Source organism: Pristiophorus japonicus, chromosome 15 (assembly GCF_044704955.1).
Source record: "Pristiophorus japonicus isolate sPriJap1 chromosome 15, sPriJap1.hap1, whole genome shotgun sequence".
Classification (NCBI taxonomy): Eukaryota; Metazoa; Chordata; class Chondrichthyes; family Pristiophoridae; genus Pristiophorus; species Pristiophorus japonicus.
The window spans coordinates 155,426,780-155,449,477 of NC_091991.1; the positions used below are offsets into that span (position 1 = coordinate 155,426,780).

At 44.3% G+C, this 22,698-nt stretch overlaps 1 protein-coding gene across 2 annotated transcripts; it reads left to right on the plus strand.

Annotated features, from left to right (window-relative positions):
* The first annotated feature begins 1,022 nt into the window (after window positions 1-1,022).
* Window positions 1,023-21,507, plus strand: LOC139281156 (cytoglobin-2-like). Of its 2 annotated transcripts, none has more exons than XM_070901158.1 (3): window positions 1,023-1,430; window positions 15,175-15,406; window positions 21,225-21,507. In XM_070901158.1, exons 1-3 carry the CDS (start codon window positions 1,333-1,335, stop codon window positions 21,369-21,371), a joined length of 477 nt encoding a protein of 158 aa, XP_070757259.1. In that variant the 5' UTR covers window positions 1,023-1,332; the 3' UTR covers window positions 21,372-21,507. The 2 variants fall into 2 exon arrangements, with proteins under 2 accessions (XP_070757259.1, XP_070757260.1); XM_070901159.1 differs by lacking the exon at window positions 1,023-1,430 and adding an exon at window positions 4,240-4,526.
* The last annotated feature ends 1,191 nt before the right edge of the window (window positions 21,508-22,698 follow it).

Below are 22,698 nucleotides of genomic sequence, written 5' to 3' on the forward strand. Positions count from 1 at the left end.
CATCGAGTTCAACATTTTCAGACAATATTATACTCCATGCTCTCCTTTTTTTAAACAATTCCCCCCCGCCATCTTATGGTAATTTTTTTCTCTCTGTCTCCAATGGCAGCTGGTAATTATCCCGCCATTCACACCCTATCTGGGCTAACCTTTTTCTAACTTCTGCCATTACCATCTCAAGTCGGCCCATCAACCCTTTTGTCTCTCTAATCTCTCCTGTCTTCCACCCTATCACAGACCTTCCCTTTTGTTCTTTCCTCCCCTCCCCCTTTCAGTGCTCCTTAAGAATCTGTTCATTTCAAACATTCGCCAGTTCTGATGAAGGGTCATCGACCTGAAACACTAACTTTGCTTCTCTCCACAGATGCTGCCTGACCCGCTGAGAGTTCCAGCACTTTCTGTTTTTATTTCAGATTCCAGCATCCGCAGTATTTTGCTTTTGTAGAAAAATGACCAATCTGTTTTGGTGGTATTGGTTGTGGGTCGAATGTTGGTCATGTAAAACTCCCTGCTCTTCTTCAAAGCTGGACACTCAAAATGGTTAAGCACCAAATCCTGGATGCATGAATACTTATCCTCATTCCTGGTAATACTTTCCAGGAGCTGTCTACTCAAGCCTCAGAATTTCTTCATCAGTTCCATGGCCTTCTTACTGAGAAAGTTAAAAGAATGGTAAACGATAATGATGAATCCTGCTATCAAGGAAAGGGCCATGAGAACTACTGATATTGAAACACCCCAATGATAAACTCAACCCACCTAAGAACAAAGCCACTCTCATTCAATTAAGCAGTTACTAGTTTATCACAAAAGCTTTTAGATGCTTTTCGTTGTCATGCTAAAAGGTCAATTAACTTCAAAATACTTCCAAATTCTGGAATTTCACTACATCTAGTTCATATAAAACAACTATGTATTCTGAATGCCAGGCAACAATTATGCAATAGATTACTGAAATGAGACATACTGCCATCTAACAATTTGCGGTTCACTAGAGTTTACAGATCTGTCTTTCACAGAATTCATGCAGCTGAGACGGATGTCTTGTTGGTTTTGAAAACGAAGATCACTGCTTGTGGCGACTGCACGCTATCGAGAACGCCCCTCTTATCAATAGCTTGCAAAGTAATTCTGCGTTTGTGAGGACGCTGAGAGAAAAATAATATTTAATGACAAGTCAATCATTAGCGATCTCCAGCAGCTGAATGGGCGTGATTTACAAGGCGCCACGTGATATCGCAGGAGCCCTGAAACAACTTAAAAGTCACCCTCAGCTTCGTCCTTGCACTACACAAAGGTTCCCTGCAGCTCTACCGGTTGATCGCTGCCACCATGACTGACATGACAGAAGCCGACAAAGGACACATCCGCATCATTTGGCAGAAGCTCTTCGTCGATCCCGAAGCAAACGGCAGGACAGTTGTGCTGAGGTAACGATCCAGCTATTTTCCCTAGTGCTGGCAGTACACGTGTATTCGCACCCCTCTCTCCGGGAATTAATGTCACTTCTTTCTGTCAGGACATAATTAATTTCGCAAAGTGCCCTCGGTGTCAAGATCTATTTTTAGAGGTGTGTTAAAGAGGACGCCTTGTAACCTCAGTAAAGGTATACAGCAACTACATTTGTCTAAAAACGATTGAGCTGACAGGTGTACTTTAGTATTCATTGGACTGTGCACAGTTTCTCACAAATAATAATTTTTGTTGAAAATATTTAGCAAATCACAAATACCCAGTGGTGCAAGAAGCAATACTGACTGTGCTGAAAAGGGCTAGAATGGGGATACAACAGGCTGTAACTTCAATGTGAGAAAGAAAGACTTGCATTTAGATAGTGCCTTTCAGGACGTCCCAAAGCGCTTTACAGCCAATGAAGTACTTTTGGAGTGTAGTCACTGTTGTAATGTGGGAAACGCGGCAGCCAATTTGCACACAAGCTCCCACAACTGCAATGTGATAATAATGAGATAAACTGTTTTTTGTTTTGTTGATATGTTAATATTTTATCTTGCTAAGGTAAAGGACACCAAAATATGTCCTGCCTTGCGGGGAGGTATTTACATTTTCATTTAACTTTTCTACGTCTGTGTAATCATGCCAGCGTGAGGCTCTATAGCAGGGGTGGCCAATTATTTGAGTTGGAGGGCCACGTAACAAGTTTTTGTGAGCTGTTGTGGGCCGCCCACTAATGTTCCCCTAAGGTGGCCGGGCACCAATCGCAAGGTCCCGCACACCAGCTCCTGTCGCTGGAAGCGATACCGTGCAGCAAATTTAAAGGGACGGCGTACATTGGTGAGAGGAAAGTGTAAAATTGATACATTTGAAACAAGCCAACTCATCGTGTTGATGATCAGTCCCATTTCTAGCCTCCGAATAATTTATAAACATAAATTCAGATAGCAGTCAAATACTAGCTTAAATACACAAAATGTAGTGTAAAATAGCAAAAACCTTCTGTCACTAAATGAATGAAATGATTGATCAAGCGATCGATTATATGTTGTACTGAAAGTCTACGTGACTGTTTGTTTGGCAGAGTTTACAGGGCCTCCGATGTGAGGTGTTCTCCTCCTTTTTAGTGTACTGAGTACGGGAGCCCAAGGCTTCGCAGTCCCTGAACTACAATCACGTTCCGCTACCTGGGGTCCTTTTGCTCCCTGATTGCAATGAGAAACCCCTGCTGTCATACTCTGGCTACCAGGAGAGGAAAGACATAGAGCTGGTCCCTTCCTTTGGTAAACGAGTCATCGAGATGAGCAGTCATGACTCGACTTTGACTAATGTGCAGCTCAAACTCCGGCTCGCATTTTATTTCTGTCCCGTCCAGCGAGCCGGTTAGAATGAACTAGTGGGCCATATTTTGCCCATCACTGGGGCGAGAAGCTCCCTCGGTCTTTACTGAGGAACTCCCAAACAGCAGGGACCCAACATAAATGGGTGTGTGTCAGAGCCCACTGGGAGACTGCAGAATTTTAAAAAAGACTTGCATTTATATAGCGCCCTTCAGGACCACTGAACGTCCCAAAGCGATTTACAAGTCAATGTAAGAAATGCGGCAGCCAATTTGCACACAACTCTTTTTGAGTAAACAAAAGAAACATTAGATCAAGTGCCCCCCGATCTGGGGGACACTACAAACATTTCACGGCCCTTTTTTTTTTGTGGTAATTTTTGTGTTTTTTTGGGGCATAAAATCATAGTTTTTTCTCCAAGTGCCCCCTATAAAAGGGGAGGGGGACACTAAAAACACCGGCAATTAAAACAAATTAAACTTTAAAACATAAAATCAAATTAAAATTTGGTTGCCGGGGTGATGATGCACTCCAGTCCCTCCGGCACCCACCTCTCGCGGAAGGCCGCGAGCGTACCGGTGGACACCGCGTGCTCCATCTCTAGGGACACCCTGGCCTGGATGTAGGCACGGAAGAGAGGCAGGCAGTCAGGCTGAATGACCCCCTCGACCGCCCGCTGCCTGGACCCAATTTGCACACAGCAAACTCGCACAAACAGCCATGTGATAATGATTAAATAATCTGTTTTAGTGATGTAGTTTGAGAGATAGCTATTGGCCAGGACACCGGTAATAACTTCCCTGCTCTTCTGCGAAATAGTGCCATAGGATCTTTTATGTCCACTTGATGAGCAGACAGGGCTTCAATTTAACGCCTCCTCCGACGGTGCAGCACTTCCTCAACACTGCACTGGCAGTGTCAGCCTAGATATTTGTGCCCTAGTCTCTGGAGTGGGTCTTGAACCCAGCCGCTTCTGACTCAGAAGCGAGAGTGCTACCCACTGAACCATAGCTGCCAACACCTTTCACCCAATTGCACCAATAAACAAAAATAATATTTTATAACTCACTAGAATAAAATCAAGCCGAGGACTAATTTTGAATTCGTCGCTTAAATTCCTTCAGGGACGAGCTGAGGCTTAAAAACTCGCTTTTTAAAAAGTTCCAAATAAACAATCTTCCAATTGATTTGATTGTGTCAATTGCGAATCATGCTGCCAATCGTGCATTTATCTGGAAAGTTTGCACAGATTTATGGACCTTAACTCACATTTCACGTTGCAGAAACGGAGGTTTTGGGTGTGATAATGACACATTGATGCACCGGACGGCAGACTCCATTTGCCCGCCGCTTTTTGGTTATTGCTCCCCTGTTGCCTCGGAGACAATGATCCGCCTCCGGACATTACGTGGGGCGGGATCAGGTTAGGGGTCAGGTGCGGCGGATGTTCAGCCTCGAAGCCAGGCTTTGACGGGGCGGATTCTGATTCTGATATTTTGTCCACCACTGCTCGATAGCAAGTAGTTCAGATTACTCCTTCTAGAAGCTGGAGCTAATTATAGGCCGCTTGTGAACTAAGAACATGGGGATGACTTTTTAAAATCTGTTGCAATTGTATTCAGACAATCATTTTAATATATTTGTCCTTTACGTTGGAAAACTATTTGTGATAAATTCCTCAAAGTAGATTATGTGCAATCTAACATCCATCTGGGCAATTGAGTGGGTAATAATGTAAGTTAAAAGTTTGCAGTGTTATAACAGGCATTACATAGTATTTGAATTGTGAACAACTTTATCTCTTGCCACATTCAAGGAATAATTTTGAGCCCTCTCTTTGTACCACTGGTGTGGATCTTGAAGCAATGATGTCCCAATGATTGATATGCAAGAATTCTGATCTCCCGCGTGCACCTACTACCACAAGAAAATTCTCCTCCTGTCCTGTAGAATCTTCACCCACTTTGCCTTTCTGTTATAATTCTGCAGTTAATTCACGTTCCCATTCCTTCCATTTTTCCGTTGATATCCACATATTTTCCTCACATTTCATTTCTGAATATCCAGTTCTTTCCCCATGTGTCTCTCTCCCTCAGTACATATTAACTTTCACTGCTTTCTGCTTCCACTTAAAATTGATCTCATTGGCTTCTCACGATTCCTGTCTCTTAGAATTTTCTTAATCTAATTCTCTTGTCTATTCTTGTTACATTTCTCGCTATCTTTATTGATGCTGTTCCGCTCTGTCTTACTGCAATTGACATCTTCCTCTAGGAACCACACCCTCTACAAAGTCCACAATATGACCTACTGAACTGCTCTCCTCTACTGCCAACACCCCACAGTGTTACAGGACCACACCAAGTAAAAAAACTTCCCAAGTATAGTGCCGCACCAGTACCTCAGCCTCTACAATGGTAAGTTCCATTCCCTCCCCCAAAAAAGATATTATAAAGAACAACAGATTTGTAAATGTTAATACACAATTTCATAGTTTACTAAAAACATTCATGAGTTGGAATCCAAAACTCATTCACATCTGTACAGCTGTTGAGATCATCAAAACCATGTCTCAGTTTGTTTTCTTTTGGTAAGCTGTTGACTTCTATCTTTTTATATTCTCATTATCAAACGTTGGTTGTAATGATTGTTATGGGATTTTTTTAATGCTGGCATACTGTGCGCCTCATTCCTTCTATTTTCATAGAATCATAGAATGATACAGCACAGAAGGAGGCCATTTGGCCCATCGTGCCTGTGCCGGCTCTTTAGTAGAGCTATCCAATTAGTCCCCTCCCCTGCTCAAACAAAAGATTGATCGTTACCATGGGTCAGGAACAGTCGCTGTGTTGGTTATTAGGCCCAATGTAATTCTGTAAAGAGTGTGTACTTAGATATGCAAATGAGCTCAATGAAGAAATACAATGGATTATTATCAAGTAAATTACATTTTTGGCTTCTATATATCCATTGTAAATTCAAACTAGCTATATTACAGTAATAAAAAGCATGTTGTTACGACCACTGAGGATTAGTATACTCTCATGCTAGGAATTCACAATAATTCCATTAGTATAGCAGGATGTTCATTTAATTTCATGGCATTGAGCTACTTTGTACTGTAGTCAGGTTAGCACTGCGTTGCAGCTCAGTATGAGGTGAAATTGTGCGACATGTTATCAGAGCAAGATGGTGCTGAAGTGTTTGTATGAAATTCTTGTCTTTGCTGTTCTGTTAATCCACTCAAAATAAACAAGCTAATGCCCATTAAGAACAGTCAGAAAAATGTCAGACTATTGCTTCTATGCTAATTTCACTCCATTCAAGGCATAAAGCAGTCATCTCCAGCATACACCGCATAATCTCCAGGCAGATGCCAGAAGAGACATTGTGTTCAGCACTTGGGGGAAGAATTCCTCTGTTCACCATTTGTAATTAAATTGTAAGTGCATTCTTATATCCACTAGAACATAACATGTAGCATTGCTTATGGTGAGCCAGGGGTTATGCCATTTATACGGAGGAATGTATATGTTGGAATGCGGAACGTATTATTCTGGTGGTATGTTGGCTGAGTTAGGAATATAGTAATTAGTGGATATGGAACCTGAAGTCAAAACAATAAACTGAAAAATTAATTTAAAAGATTTTCAATATACAAGAAATAGAGGGGTTAGCTTAAAATAACTTAAATGTTAAATGGATAAAATTGTATATAAATGTATATTTACATATGATTTAGAGTTCACGCCTTTCAGATCCCTGCCCGTCTCTCCTGCACTTCCCTGTTTGAATTCCTCCCAAAACTAACCTAACCAAAGTAATGAATGATATTCTCTCTGACTGATCATGGTGCATTTTCCCTCCTCAACTTCTCTACTGCCTTTGACACAGTTGACCACACCATCCTCCTCCAACACCTCTCCTCAGTAGTGCAGCTCAGTGAGATTTCCCCTACATTGTTTCACTCTTGCACGGTTACTCAAGCATCCATCCTGATTCCTCTCCTCTTCCTCAACTGCATGCTGCCCCTTGGCATCATCTGCAAACAAGGGGTCAACTTCTACAAGCTACACTGATGACACCCAGCTCTAACTTTCCATCACCTCTCTCCACTCTATTGCTTATGCTATCAGATTTTGTCCAACATTCAGTTTTGGATTAGCTGCAATTTCCTCCAGTTAGTCATCACGAAGATTTTCATTGTCTTCGGCCCCTGCCACAAACTCCATGCCCCACCCCACCGACACGGTCAGGTTGAACTAGGCCAATTGCAGCCTCTCATATTCCACCCCAAAGCTAAGCTTCCAAACCCATACCCTCACCATCACAAAGACCGCTTACTTCCATCTCTAACACAGCCTGCCTCTGCTCCGACTTCAGCCCAACAGCCACTGAAACCCTCATCCATGCCTTTGTCATCTCCAAACTCATTACTCCAATACTCCTAGCTGCACCCCCATTCTTCACCCTCCCTGTTGTGCATGCATGCCTGTTTACTGTGTGATGTCTGTAACACTGTTATGCCACACTGAATGTACCCTTATACTGTACACCAGAGGGTGCTGCTGCTGGAGACCTAAGGGTTACCTGCACACGGCAGGTAACCCAGTATAAAAAGGAACTCTCAGCTTGTTGTCCTCACTCAGGAGCTGCAAATAAAGGACTACAGGTCAACACAGTTTAAGTATCATACCCTGCCTCGTGGAGTCATTACTAAAGGTGCCTACATACACAACAACTGGCGACGGGAATACGAGGTTACGAACCACACACTCAGCATGTCGAATTTCAGCAATTTACCGATGGGAAAGATTGGGACGCTTTTGTAGAAAGATTGGAACACTTAAGGAGACTGGCTGCACTGTGCGACTTTGGCGAACACCTAAATGAAGCACTAAGGGACTCTAAACCGACGAGAGCAGTGCACCGCGTTGATACTTCTAAGGGCAGAAACGCAGCCCTGAGTCCCGCAACCCTGAGTCCGCCACATGGGGCAAACCGGCTAGTCCCGTGCTGGTGCTGTGGAGGAAACCACAGGGCCCACCAGTGCTGCTACAAAGACTATTCATGCAAAGAGAAAAGGCACCTTCAAAGGATGTGTAGAAAAAGCTGTACTCCCCGCGTCTCTGAGTTGGCTGATCAATGGGGCTCCGACACAGGAAGGTGAAGTTGCTTAACCCCTGGAAGAAGAGTATGGAACTCATACCTGCTCCACCGAAAGTTCTCCATGGACGATGAAAGTAGATGTCGACGGAGTCCCAGTTTCTATGGAGAGCGACACAGGGGCGAGCCAGTCTGTGATAAGCCAAGCGCCCTTTGAATAACTTTGGATGAATCCCGCCAATCAACCACAACGGCATCCTGTCCAAGCGAAGCTGCTCCCAGGCCTCCGGCCTCTGGCAATCGACCTCGAACATGGATCCATCGCTGCATCCAGAGATCCCACGATCCAGCTCGATGGCGCGGCGACGACGCCATAGCACCCGGCAAAATCTCCAGGACTGAGGATCAAAATCCCACTTTCTGGGCCGAGGCAGCACTCCAAGAGGTGAACAGCGTTGAAAGAAATGGATTCCCGATGTCCAGGGTCGAACCTTTTGAAAGGAAAGACCACCACAGCCTACCTGCAGGAAAGCCAGAAAATGACAGCCATAGCACAAGGAGAAAATCTTGTAATCAAAATGGCCACGGCATACCACAAGTGAGCATGGAGGAGCATCACGTGACCCCGAGCGGTCAATCGGATTTGAAGGCTCCATTAAAGAAGACCGGTAACCAAAAAAATGGAAAGGGGACGTTTCAGCTTTTTTAGTACAAGGACTTTAAAGCTAAAGGATGCAAATATGAAAATGTATGCAATGTAACCATGAATTGTGATGCTGGTTTGACTAATGAGATGAATGCAGGTGTCAGTAAGGTTAAGAACAAGTTCATTATGCTTAACAATAATGATAGAGAATGTGAAATGCCTAATGTTACCATGTCTGTTGAAACCAGGATACCCAAAAGTGATGCTAATGCTAGAATGTATAATGCAGGCTTGACTATGTGTGATCAGAGCCAAGGTGCCATGTATACCGGTAGGACACTGCCAAAGGACATTGGGTCCTACAGGGACTATGCTGATGCCAATGGAATCCCCCTGTGGGAGACCCCCACGTCCAGCAGGTTACCTGACCATGTAGCCTGGACCTTTGGAACGAATGTGATGCCCCTTGCAGGACACACACACAGCCAGTGGGAGTGGACCCACTACAGGGACAGTGGTCAATGGGCAGCCCAGCCACTACCAATGGCAACATGCACCAGAGCAGCCCCACAACCCTTGGCCACCAGGGCCAACACTAGGAGCATGAGGCCAATACCCTCCAGCTTCCCTGGCAAACCCTGGGATGATCTGACCCTCATCCCAATTGGTGGACAGGGAGCCCACCCAGTCTTGTGGCCCTGTCCACCGCCGCCGTGGCTATCACCCCTGAGGGATCCCACAACAGTGACACCTACTTGGTCTGTGTGTGAGGGAGGGGAAATGTACAAGGCCAGCCTCAAGCACAGGGGTCACATCTGTCAACCACACAACCCTCACCACCTCTCCCATAGCCCACCACTGATCACCTCCCCTGCTCATGACAATAAGGATATGAAAAATGCTTAGGGGGAGTATTGTTGTTTATGTATGCCTGTTTACTGTGTGATGTCTGTAACACTGTTATGCCACACTGAATGTACCCTTATACTGCACACCAGAGGGTGCTGCTGCTGGAGACCTAAGGGTTACCTGCACACGGCAGGTAACCCAGTATAAAAAGGAACTCGCAGCTTGTTGTCCTCCCTCAGGAGCTGCAAATAAAGGACTACAGGTCTACACTGTTTAAGTATCATATCCTGCCTTGTGGAGTCATTACTAAAGGTGCCTACATACACAACACTCCCTAAACCTCAGCTCTTCCAAAACTATCCTATCCAGCCCCGAGGTCTGCTCGTCCATCTCACATTAGCTGACTTACATTAGGTTGCAGTTTCCCAATGCTTCAAATTTTTAATTCTCCATAGCCTCTCCCTAACCTGCTCCAGCCCTACAATCCACCTCTGAACTCGCTGTTCCTCCGACTTCAGTCTCTTGTGCATCCTCCTTCCTTTGTCTCACTACTGACATCCATGCCATCAGTTGCCTTGTCCTCATCCCTAAACCCCTCTGCTTGAGGGGTGGGGTGGGGGGGTGTCACAGGTGTTTGTAAGCAGTGAGGAGAAGGCCTCGGAGCCTGTTAGCACTGGTGATGATGTCCCTGGGTGTCGCAATTAACGTAAGTAGGCGTGATTATGTCACGCATGGGTCCAATTCAACTCTGGTATTTAAAGGTGGTAGTAGTGTTGTTACCTGATGTCTCACACGTCACCGGTGAGCAAGAGCTGATGGTGCAGACAGGGACAGCAGTGGAAAGTCCTCGTCAAAGGGTGCAGGGTGCTCCATGCTCTGCTCAGCTGGACGCAGAGGCTGAACCTCAGGGGCCTTTTGACAAAGAAGATGCAGCAAAAAAGCATGAGGATCTGGCCGGATTTCCAGCCGTGATCTATTCGCACGGAGAATGGAGGAGTCCATCTCCAGCATGACTGGCATGATGTTTTCGTCCATGGAAAAGGTGGCCACCTGCATGGAGCATCAAACGTGGCATTCAAATAAGTGCATGCTTGCTTTCACCACAGATTGCATGCTCTGAAAGCCACCTTAACAAGGATGGATAAAAACCTAGACTTTGCCATCCATTGCCCCACTGATGTGTAGCAAAGTGCTCTCCAGCTCATTGATAGCAGGGAAGTGTGGTGGGCCATGAGAGGATGTTCGTGAAAAGGGGACATAGAAGTGGGGACACTGCTCAAAGCACTTCCACTTCTCACCCATTTCTGCCCGCCCCCAGTCTGAGCCCCACATGTTGCCTCATGTCCCAATGGTGGAGTCTGACCCTGCACAGGTTCAGGTGGAGCCGACTTTGGCGGGGATCTCACAGGCTCCAAAACCCAGAGGATGTCGGCCAAGAGCATCTCAGCAATCAGAGCAGGGAAGTGACCAGCCTGCCTCTACCTCTGCTGAAGCCAGAGGGTTTACACAATGCAGAAGTGGTGGGAAGATGATGAAAGAATTTTAGATGCACCAGGGTATGCACGTGTGTGCTACGCAATGTTGCACTGTGAAGGTAATGTTGATATTTGGAGCCACATAAAATTATTTATTTGCACCACTTTCGCGTCTTGCCCATTTTTGCTTGCTACCTGGCAAGTGGCCTTGTCTTTTGTAATGAACGGTAAGACATGAACAAATCTAGAGCCCCCTGGATAGCAAGGGACATACAGGGTAAGATAAAGAAAAAAAGGAAGCTTATGACAGATTCTGAGAACTCAACACTGCAGAAACTCTAGAGGAGTATAAGAAGTGCAGGGGTGCAATTAAAAAATATATCAAGAAAGCAAAGAGAGAGCACAAAAAAATATTTGCAAGTAAAATTAGGGAAAACCCAAAGATGTTTTATAAATACATTAAGAGTAAGAGGATAACTAGAGAGAGTGGGGCTTATTAGAGACCATAAAGGAAATCTGTGTGTGGGGGCAGAAGACATGGGTATGATTCGTAATGAATAATTTACATCTGTTTTCCGAAAAGAGAGGGGCGATGCAGACTTTGCAATGAGGGAGGAGGAGTGTAACATATTAGACGAGATAAGCATAGTGAGAGAAGAAGTATTAAGGGGCTCAGCATCTTTGAAAGTGCATAAATCCTCAGGTCTGGATGAAATGTATCCCGGGCTGTTAAGAGAAGCAAAAGAGGAAATAGCAGAGGCTCCAACCATCATTTTCCAGTCCTCTCTGGCTGCAGGTGTGGTGCCAGAGGACTGGAGGACTGCTAATGTTGTACCTTTGTTTAAAAAGGAAGAAAGGGATATTCTGAGTAGTTACAGGCTAATCAGCCGAACCTCAGTTGTGGGAAAATTATTGGAAAATTGCTGAGGGCCAGGATAAATCTTCATTTGGAAAGAAATGGATTAATCAAGGATAGTCAGCATGTTAAGGGAAGGTTGTGTCTGACTAACTAACTTGTTTGAATTTTTCGAAGAGGGTCGATGAGGGTAGCGCGTATGATATAGTGTGTATGGATTTTAGCAAAGCTTCTGATAAGGTGCTACATGGCAGACTGGTCATGAAAATTAAAGCCCATGGGATCCAGGGCAAAGTGTCAAGTTGGATCCAAAATTGACTTGGAGGCAGGAAGCAAAGAGTAATGGTTGATTGTTTGTTTTTGTGACTGGAAGGCTGCATCCAATGGGGTTCCGCAGTACTCAGTGCTATGTCCCTTGCTTTTTGTGGTATACATCAATGATTTGGACTTGAATATTGGGGGTATGATTAAGAAGTTTGCAGATGACATTAAAATAGGCTGTGTGGTTGATAATGAAGAAGAAAGCTGCGGACTGCAGGAAGATATCAATGTACTGGCCAGGTAGGCAGAACAGTGGCAAATTGAATTCAATCCGGATAAGTGTGAGGAAATGCATTTGGGGAGGTCTGACAAGGCAAGGGATTACACATTAAATGGTACAACACTGAAAAGTGTAAAGGAACAGAGTGCAGGTCCACAGATCCCTGAAGGTAGCAGGCCAGGTAGATAAGGTGGTGAAGAAGGCATACCGATTGCTTGCCTTTATTAGTGGAGACATGGAATACAAGAGCAAGGAGGTTATGCTTGAGCTGTATAAAACACTGGTTAGGCTGCAGCTGGAGTACTGTGTGCAGTTCTAGTCACCATATTACAGGAAAGATTGCACTGGAAAGGGTGCAGAAGAGATTTACAAGAATGTTGCCTGTAGTGGAAAATTTTGGCTATGAGAAAAGATTGGAGATGCTGGATCTGTTTCCTTTGGAACAGAGGAGGCTGAGGGGAGACCGAATTGAGGTGTGTAAAATTATGAGGGGCCTGGATAGAGTGGATAGGAAGGACCTGTTTCCCTCGGCGGAGGGGTCAATAACCAGGAGGCATAGATTTAAAGTATTTGGGGGGAGGTTTAGAGGGGATTTGAGAGGAAATTTCTTCACCCAGAGGGTGGTGGGGGTCTGGAACTCACTGCCTGAAAGGGTGGTAGAGGCAGGCACCCTCACCATATTTTAAAAATACTTGGATCTGCACTTAAAGTGCCGTAACCTGCAGGGCTACGGACCTGGAGCTGGAAAGTGGGATTAGGTTGGACATGATGGGCTGAAATGGCCTACCGTGCTGTAAATGTTTATGAACTTAACTGTGAACAATGGGTGTCTGTGAAAGGAATGGTTTAATCATTGTAAGAATGCTTTGTGGTTGGGAAGTGGAAGTGGGTTCAGCATCTGGGTATCAGATGGATGCACTGTTGCAATCTAACTAAATCATGCAATTAAGAGGCCATCTTCCGATTCCAGGCAGCAATGTGTGCCACTGCAGGTGCTATGTCCACATCACGTTCCTCCTCCTGTTCCTCCTCCTCCTCCGAAGTGGCTTTGTGTTCTGCACCTTGCTCCAATCCTCGCTACTGCGCTATGTTGTGTGACGTGTAGCATACCACAATCATTCTGGAGACCCTGGTTGGTGCGTATTGAAGGGCTCCACCAGATCTGTGCAGGCATCTGAAAGTGCATCTTCAGCATTCCGATTGCTTGCTCTAATACACATCTCGTCATCATTTGACATTGTTTGTAGCGCTCTTCAGCCTCATTGCTTGGCCTCCTCAAGGGTGTCCTTAGCCACGTCATCAGTGGATCGCTTTGTCTCCTAGCAACCAGCCGATAAGGCTGGTCGGAGGTGTGAAGAGCTGAGGGAGGGTGGACTGGTGCAGGACGGATGAATCATGATAGCTTCCTGGGACACATCTGCATGTTGATCTTTTTGTGGTTGCAGACGAGTTTCACATTGAGGGAGTGGAAGCCCTTATGGTTCTCGAACACTCCTGGGTGATGTGGGGGTGCCTTGATGGCCACATGTGTGCAGTTGCCCTTCACCAGTGGGAAGCCAGCCATACCCGCAAAGCTGAGCATCTGATCATTCTGACTGGCTTGAGCGGTGGCAAAGTATACATAAGTGCCTGCCCTGGCAAACATGGCATTGATCACTTGGGTGATGCATTTTTGGGTGGCCAACTGCAAAATCCTGCAAATATCTCCTGCAGTGCTCTTGCTTTCACTGGCGAAGCCTGGGAATCCAGTGCACACACAGTAAAACATGAAACCCCAGGTAAAAATGGCTCTTAATAGCCTCTTAACTAGCTCTAAATTGCTAACCTGCCTCTCCCGGGGAGGTTTCTCGCTCACAGCCGAACGTGTTAAATGCGGAAGCCAGGTGGGTTGAAGCCGGCCTCCCGACGTGTTGTCAATTTCAGTGCATTTAACCTCCCACCCATTCCTGTTAAAATTCTGGCCCTTATTACAAGATATTGCCCTCCTCCATCATTTTTGAACAGTGCAAACAGAGGCAGTCTAAGAGGTTCCCTTCAAATCTCAGACAAAGTCCTTATCAATCTACCATTCCTTCAATAATAAAATCTGAAAATGCTGGAAATACTCAGCAGGTCAGGCGGCATCTGTGGAGAGAGAAACCGAGCTAACCTTTCAGGTCGATGACCTTTCATCAGAACCTGAAAAAGTTAGCGATGCAACAGGTTTTTAGCAAGTACAGAGGTAAGGAAAGGGGAGAGGACAGGACAGATTAAATGACAAAAGGGATGATGGTGCAAGGCTAAAAGAGATGCCAATGGGACAAGTAAAGAAACACACAAGATGGGTCGAGAGGAGGTGTAAATGGGAATATCAGAATCATATATTCTCAAATTACATATGGTCTGTTTGCTGTAACAGCAGCTTCTGCCTTCTCATTGGACAAGCAAACTTCCCAAATACAACTGCACCTCTTGTCCATGAGATCAGGATAGGTTTCCCTATCTAATGCAGCGTTCTGTCAGAGAAAGCTGTGGTAAGAACTCAAAAAAAAAACCTGACTTATATTAATCACTGTGATGCCCGAAGGACCCATTGTTATCTCCTCTGCCATCGCTCTTCCATTGATCTTATTTTCCAGTTGTCTCCATCTGACACTTTAATTGCTCCTCTCCACATATAACTATTTGGAGTTATGCAGAGTGTAATCAGCTCCTACTTTCTTTCTTGATAATGATTCATTGCTATTTTCTACTTTGCAATATTAACTATCAGATTGAGATAAAAATTATTTCTGTAAATGTTAATGATTTTTTTATCTTTATATTGGATTGAAAATAATAAGAACATTTTATTTTAGTTAAAAGAAAACTTCAAGACTATATACTTCCATTGCCAATGAATTTAAAAATCTTTAATTTGTATGAATCAGATTGTTCACAGATCATCCTGAAACAAAGAAGTACTTCAAGACTTTTAAGAGCATATCAACCCAGGAAGAAATGCAAAAGTCAGCTCAGATCAAAAGACATGGTAAGGCAGTGATGAACGAGCTGAACAAGATCATTGAGAACCTGGGTGATTGGAATGCAGCCTGTGACATTCTGACAACCATGGCAGAAAGGCATGTTCATGTGCATAAAGTAGAAGTGAACAACTTTCAGGTACGTCTCTGATTCATGTAGTTTATATATCTCTTTACTCTTCCTTTGAATTCACATTGAAAACTAATCTATATATTTTGAGGAACAAAAGATGACAAATCCCACCATAGGTTTTAATTGGATAATGCTGATCTTGTGTTACAATCATGTTTGAAAATTACAGTGTAAATGTACACTTTCTAGTAAGCGCCAGCCAGATTAGGTTAATAATATGCAAATGTTTAATTATAAATCTCAGATAAACCATATATGGTTGGCTAAGAACATTATAATACCTTCTTTAGTAAACCAATGTCGTCACTTGAATATGTTAACTTTGCATCATGATTTGGTAGTACTCTAGCACACATTCCCATGGAAAATAGTAGCTACAGTTAGTAGATAAATAACAGATTAGTAATTATATAGGCCCTGAAATCCTGGTTCTGAGCTTCTCGCGGGCAGTCGCCCGAAAAGAAGAGAAAAGATGCGTACTTACCTTTTAGCTTGGGTGCCCACCAGCGATTGCGGTTTTAAGCCGAAGGCATGCGCAGCGGAGCACATGCACGTCTGAATGGACGTAGAGCTGGAGCTAGAGTCACATGGCCTGGACACCCAATCAAGGTAAAGTATTTTCTCATTTGTAATAATGGGAACTCCGTAAGTAGGAGTTATTATTATGAATGAGAACCCCCCCCCCCCCCCCCCATCCAAACACCTAAATGCACCTAAACACAAATTTAAAAAAAAACACCACACATATTTAAATTAAATGTGTTAGGAAAAAAAATATTTTTCTGATTTTTTTTTAAGTTTTGCAATTATGGTTTAAAATAAACTTACCTTAGTGGGCAGGGTTTTTAACATTAACATTTGTTTTTAAATTTTATTTTTATTTTTATATGTTTTAAAACTCTTACACTGGTAAAAGTAGGCTATGCTGGGCAAGAGATGGGAAAATAGCGCAAACTCACCCATACAAATGTCCTTGCTGCCGAGATGCATTGGATCTGTCAAGCTCCAGCTTGACAGATCGGAAAAGCCATTTTTTGACGCATCCGCATTGTGCGCCGAAAACCGGCTTTTGTGATGCTTTCCCGGGTTCGTACACACTCCGTACAGACCTGGGGAGGCTGGAATTTCAGGCCCATTGAGAGTAATGGGTATCTCGGAGTGATTGCAAGGCAGTAACTTAGTCCACTTTAGTTGGCATCCTAACTGGTGAGTACAAGCTCCAAATAGTTTTAGTCATCTGAAAAAAAAATAATTACTGCCTAATTACCAGAACATATGCTCCATTTGAAAACATACTGTTAATTTAATGGTGTGGTAGTTTACTTTATAATTTCCGATGCAATCCATTTCATTGTCTGTACTGCATGATTAATTATGCAATGACTTTACTGGGAAATTCTATGATGTGTTATAGGAACAAAATATACATAACAAAAATGTGTTTCTTATTATAATAATACAAATGTGCTATGAGTACAAAGAATATGAAAAATAGTATTTTAAAAAGCCATTGTACAGTATTTTAAGAGTAATGCAACCATCTTAATATTGTGTCAGCAAAAGGTTTATGCTGATGAAGAGCAATAATAAAATAGTATCTATAATGACAAATTAAAATAAAGAGTTATTAGGGTAATGCAATTTATAAGAAATGATTCAGTGTGGAAGGGTGTTCCAGGAGCAGTATCAGGTATATCTTAAAATGAGATATAAATCTAGCTACACTACCACACAGGACTTCCTGCACACAACACCAAAAGTATCAGGATATAGACAGAGCTAAGTGGCCCCACAATCCATAGATGTGAGCATAATCATGTCGCCCTTCCACATCCCATCAAAAGTGGTAGTGGAACAATCAACAGGAGGAGTAGGCTCCATGAATATCCACATCCTCAACCGTGGTGGAGCACAACATGTAACTCTAAAGGACAAGGCTGACGTATTTGCAAGTGTCCTTGGCCAAAAGTGCTGAGTGAATGATCCTACTTGGCCTTCCCCCAAGGTCTCCACCATTACAGATGCCAATGTCAAACCACTTTTGTTCGCTCCATGTGACATTAGAAAGTGGTTAAATACAGCAAAGGCTATGGGACCTAATAGCTTCCCAGCTGTATTACTGAAGACCCAAGAACCAGTCACTTCCCTATCCAAGTTGTTCCAGCATAACTATGACTGGCATTTTAGAATCAGGGCTCAAGTTTCGGCCTGAGTTGCTCCTATTTTTTGGAGCAACTAGTTTAGAATGGAGCATCTTAGAAATTGCAATTCTCGGCATTTAGTTTGCTCCAGTTCGAGTCAGTTAGAATAGTTTCATTTTAGAACAGATTTTTTTTTTTCAAAAGGGAGCATGTCCAGCCACTTACGCCTGTTTTTCAAGTTTAGGCAGCGAAAACTTACTCCAAACTAACTTAGAATGGAGTAAGTGTAGATTTTTGTATGCTCAGAAAAACCTTGCCTACACTTATAAATCAGGCGTAGGGAACGAAAGATAGGTGGTGGGGGGGGGGGGTTTACAAACATAAACACATCACTTTTACAAATAAAGAGCCATGATCAATAAATCAACCGATATATCAATCAAAAGAATTAAAAAATAAAATATTTAAAAAATCAATAAATAAAAAAATATTTCTGCTCACCTACTGCAGCACAGGGAGCCCTCTAACAGCGTGCTGCCCCCCACCCCCCTCCAGTGACTGTGTCTCTGTCTGTTTCTAACAGCGAGGGGAGGGGGAAAGGGTGGTGGGGAGAGGAGAGGAGAGGGAGGAAGGGAGGGGGAGAGAGCAGGAAGGGGGAGAGGGGAGAAGCTGAACAGGTTGGGCCGCCACCGCTGACACTTCGGGCAGGGCTCGCCCCCATGGAGATGCCAGGCGGGCTCCGCCGACGACATGGAGGGGGGGGGAGGGGGGGTGGTGGGAAAGAAGAGGGGGAGGGGGTAGAGAGGGTAAGAGGGAGGGGGGGGGAAGGCTGAACAGGAGGGGGGAGAGGCCGAATGGGCTGGGCTGCCGACACTTGGGGCGGGGCCCGCACCCAGCAAGATGCTGGGCGGGCCCTGCCAACAGCAGCGGGGGGGGGGGGGGGGGGGGGGGCTGAACGGGAGGGAGTGGGGGGAGGGAGCTGAACAGGAGGGAGGTCAGAGTCCCAATCTTCACCCTGTAAGCCCATTCGGCCAGGGCTAGGGTCGGGCCCCTTCCACGCAGCACTGTTTTCAGCGCCGGGACCTGGCTCCGCCCCCGACCCCTTGTGCTGTGCCACGCTGAGCATGAAGACGTCCTGAGGAGACTGGAGAATCACGAGGTAAGTTTTTGGCACCTTGTCGAGATGCGCTGTTTTTCTAGAGGGCGGAAACTTGCGCCCATTGAATCATACAGCACAGAAGGTGGCCATCCCATCATGCCTGTGCCGGCTCTTTTAAAAAGAGCTATCCAATTAGTCCCGCTCCCCTGCTATTTTTCCATTGTGTCAATAGAAATTCTCGCCATCACAATCCTGGTTCTTTTGCCAATTAGCTTAAATCTGTGTCCTCTGGTTATCAACGCTCCTGATATCGGAAACCGTTTCTCCCTATCTACCCTATCAAAACACCTCTATGAAGTCTCCCCTTAACATTCTCTGCTCTTAAGGAGAACAATCCCAGCTTCTCCAGTTGCTCCGCTTAACCGGTCCCTCATCCCTGGTGCTATTCTAATAAATCTCCTCGACAGCCTCTCCAAGGTCTTGACATCCTTTCTAAAGTGTGGTGCCCAGAATTGGACACAATGAGGCTGAGGCTTAACCAGTAATTTATAAAGGTTTAACATAACTAACTTGCTTCTGTTTCTATGCCTCTATTTATAAAGCCAAGGATCCTTATGCCTTTTTAACAGCTTCATCAACGTGTCCTGCCATCTTCAAAGATTTGTGTATCTACTCCCCCAGGTCTCTATGTTCATGCGCCCCCTTTAAATTTGTACCATTTAGTTTATAATGTCTCTCCTTATTCTACATTTGAAAGTGCACAAGTTCACACTTCTCTGCATTAAATGTCATCTTTCATTTGTCTGCCAATTTAACTCATTAGATTGCAAGTTAAATTAGATGCGGGCTGGGATTTTGCTCACCTCGGCGGGTCCGTGGCAGGCAATGTTGGTGACGGGTCCCGACCCTGCTGCTGGCTCCATCCCGCTCTGTGAAATGAATTTCTCCTGTTTGGGCTCTTTAAGCCCGCCCAGTGCATTTCCCAGTCAATTAGAAGAAGCGGGTCTGGTGACATAATTTGTTGCCATGCCATCAGCCGCTTTCCTTAAAGGGACCATGTCCAAATTTATTTTGACAGTTGTGCTGTCAGTGTTCTATCGCATTGAGGTGCTGCAAACACTGACCATCACTGCACAGAGGTGCAGGGCTGCACCCAGGCTCTCTCATGAACGTAAGGAGGTCGTCTTCCCTTCCCATGGGCGGAAGAGACCTCCCCAAGAAATCAACACAGCCTGGTTGCACATTGCATAGGAAAGCACAAGCAGGGATGTGGTCAGGAGGACCAGGCTGCAGTGCCGCAAACATTTCAATGGTCTCAGTAGATCACGAAACGTTAGTAGGCCACACTCAACCTCATTCTGCTGTGCCTCTCATCACTTCCCCATCACTCTGCCTTCCCTACCCTACTCCTGTACATCCTTATTCACACCAACTTACCACCCATTCCTCTGTCACTCTATCATTCCACTTCCCCATCTCACTAGCCACTTCTCCTACCCTCATCCTAGTGAAATCATACCAACTAACTACACACAAGGGTTGGCATTTGTGAGTCTTATGCAATGTTCATGTAAAGTTTCTGCTAATGTGGTGCCAAACATTCAAACCTTCATTTTCAACACTTTGCAATCTTGGACAGATTTGTGCACACCTTTGGAAGTGGCTTAGTGAGTTGCAGTGAATGGTGAGATATAACGGTACCCCCCCCCCCCCCCGCAATGGTGATGAGTATGAAAGGAATGGCTTGGGTATTGTAGGGATGGTTTATGGTGTTGGTGTGGGGTGGTGCCAACCTGGTCCATCATGTGGCAGCCAGAGTGTACAGCATCAGGTGAAGTAATTATGGCCATGGTGAGGCCATTCCTGGCTTCCCGGGCAGCAATGTGGTCCGGTGTTGACACCCTGTGTCCTGTGCAGCATCAGGTGATTGCGGAGAAGGTTAGTGGTGTTGGGGCTGATTGCGGTGGGATTCTGAGGACCAAGGTGAGAGTATAAAGGGCACCCATGCTGATGGAATAGATGGCAGGTGAAGTAGAGATGACAGAAGCGATCTGTCAATGGTGAGAGAGGTAATGAGGTCAGACTGGATGGAGACTTGTATAAATGCAGTGAGGCAGAGCTTGTGGCTGAGGGAGGATATCTATGCAAGGTGGGAGCTTTTACTGTATTTTTGAAGCTGTCAACTCATCAGCTGATTCAATTGCCACTGAAGTCCCGTCTCAACTTACAGCTGTGGTCCACGACCAGCGTGGACCCAATGGGTGAGATGTCAAATGCAGAAGGTAAGCTGAAAATCATTCTTGATTGGCTTGTTTAGAGCCATTTAGCGCTGACAGACCCGACATCGAGAAAGGCACGTGAGAACGAGTTGACAGCGGGTTCCCGACCGCTATCAAAAATATCCCACCCAAATTTCCCGGCCGCTGACCTCCCCAGAAAATTCCGGCCCAGGTGTTTTAAGGGTGTGGTTGAAGGGAGGTATATACACCACTTAAGGTGAAGTTAAAAATAAGTTAATTTTCCTTATTTTTCTTTCTTGTTCCTCTGAAGAACCTTATAATCTTTTTGTTTTTTGTTATTGCAGATTATATTTGCCGTAATCATCAAGATCATGGAAGAGTCACTGGGGACCATCTTTACACCAGAGATCCGTGAATCCTGGCTGAAGTACTTCAATATACTTTACAATTATCTCGCAGATTGCTACAGGAACCTTGAAGCTGCTTCCTAGATTGATGCCACATCTCCCGCACACGTTTGCCATTCCAACAATTGATGATTGAAATGCCTCATTACATTATCTCTAAACAACTGTATACTGTATTGAATAACATGATCAGAATTTGAATACATTTATTTGGCAGCAACTGTGTTTTGAAACTAATATTGGGAAATAACAGACTATGAATATCATTATCTATGAAATAAATTAAAATAAAGGTATCTGTTGATCATCTGTATTAAATTATATCAAGTAAGAAATAATTTTTTGGTTGATTTGGGCAACTAGTATACTCAACTAGCTTAATTTTAATTCTAAAATTTAAATCAGTAGTAAGGCAAAAGTACATTTTCAATCAATGGTCACATGTACACATGGATCAATTTTATTCTATTATTGTGGATGCTGGCCCAAACAGCTGTAGTGAGATATGCTCCATTTTAAATGTCATTATTTTGTTTTTAGATCTGTTTTGTCTAGAAATTGACACAATCCACATTTCCTCAAACCCAGTGACTTATCTGCTAGGACTTCCTCCAGCAATATTATGAGATCCTTCTATCTTGACCTCGCTCTCACAAGGCTTATAACTGCACACGGGATTGGGAAGAAGATGAATATCCTTACTATGGTTATGTCATTGAAACTAGGAAAATGCTGCTGGCTCCAAAAGAATAATGTACTGTCGAAAAATATCTGGTTCACATTTATAATGCTATTTGCAAAGATTAGTGTCAATGCTACCTTATCTTTCATGGATGGATGATAGTTTGGGGCAGTCTTGGACACCAAGATATTAGCCCCTGAACCTGCAGATGATGATTAACTCTATTCCCGATTTTTATTTCCATTCTGCAACCTGTTATAAATGGTTGAATCATTGGCAAAAGCATTTATAGGAAGAGAAAATAAATAATCAAAATTTAAAGCCTATTACAGAATCCACGAGTAAAAATATTATAAAATGCATAGGATGGAATGCTTTTTGGAACTGTGGCTGTATGTGTGGATTAAGGACACGCCCATGATTTGAGTAACCAGCCTTTTGTACAATGACTATTCCCTCATATGGTGCAAGATTGTATATTGTGGATGCGAAATTTGGCACGTTTATGCCAGACTGGTTTGGATGAAAAAATAGCGTCCGTCTCCCTTCCGCCCACTTCCGGTGGGTTCCGCAGCGGCCAGCATTTTGGACAGGTCAGCAGCGCTGCCTTGGCTCGCTTCAGATATGGAAATGAAGCAGATCGTGACGTCAATCGATTTGACATACGACCTGCTATTTTGGACGTCACCGCTCCATTCACTGCCCTCTCCAAATCGCAAATAGCTGAAC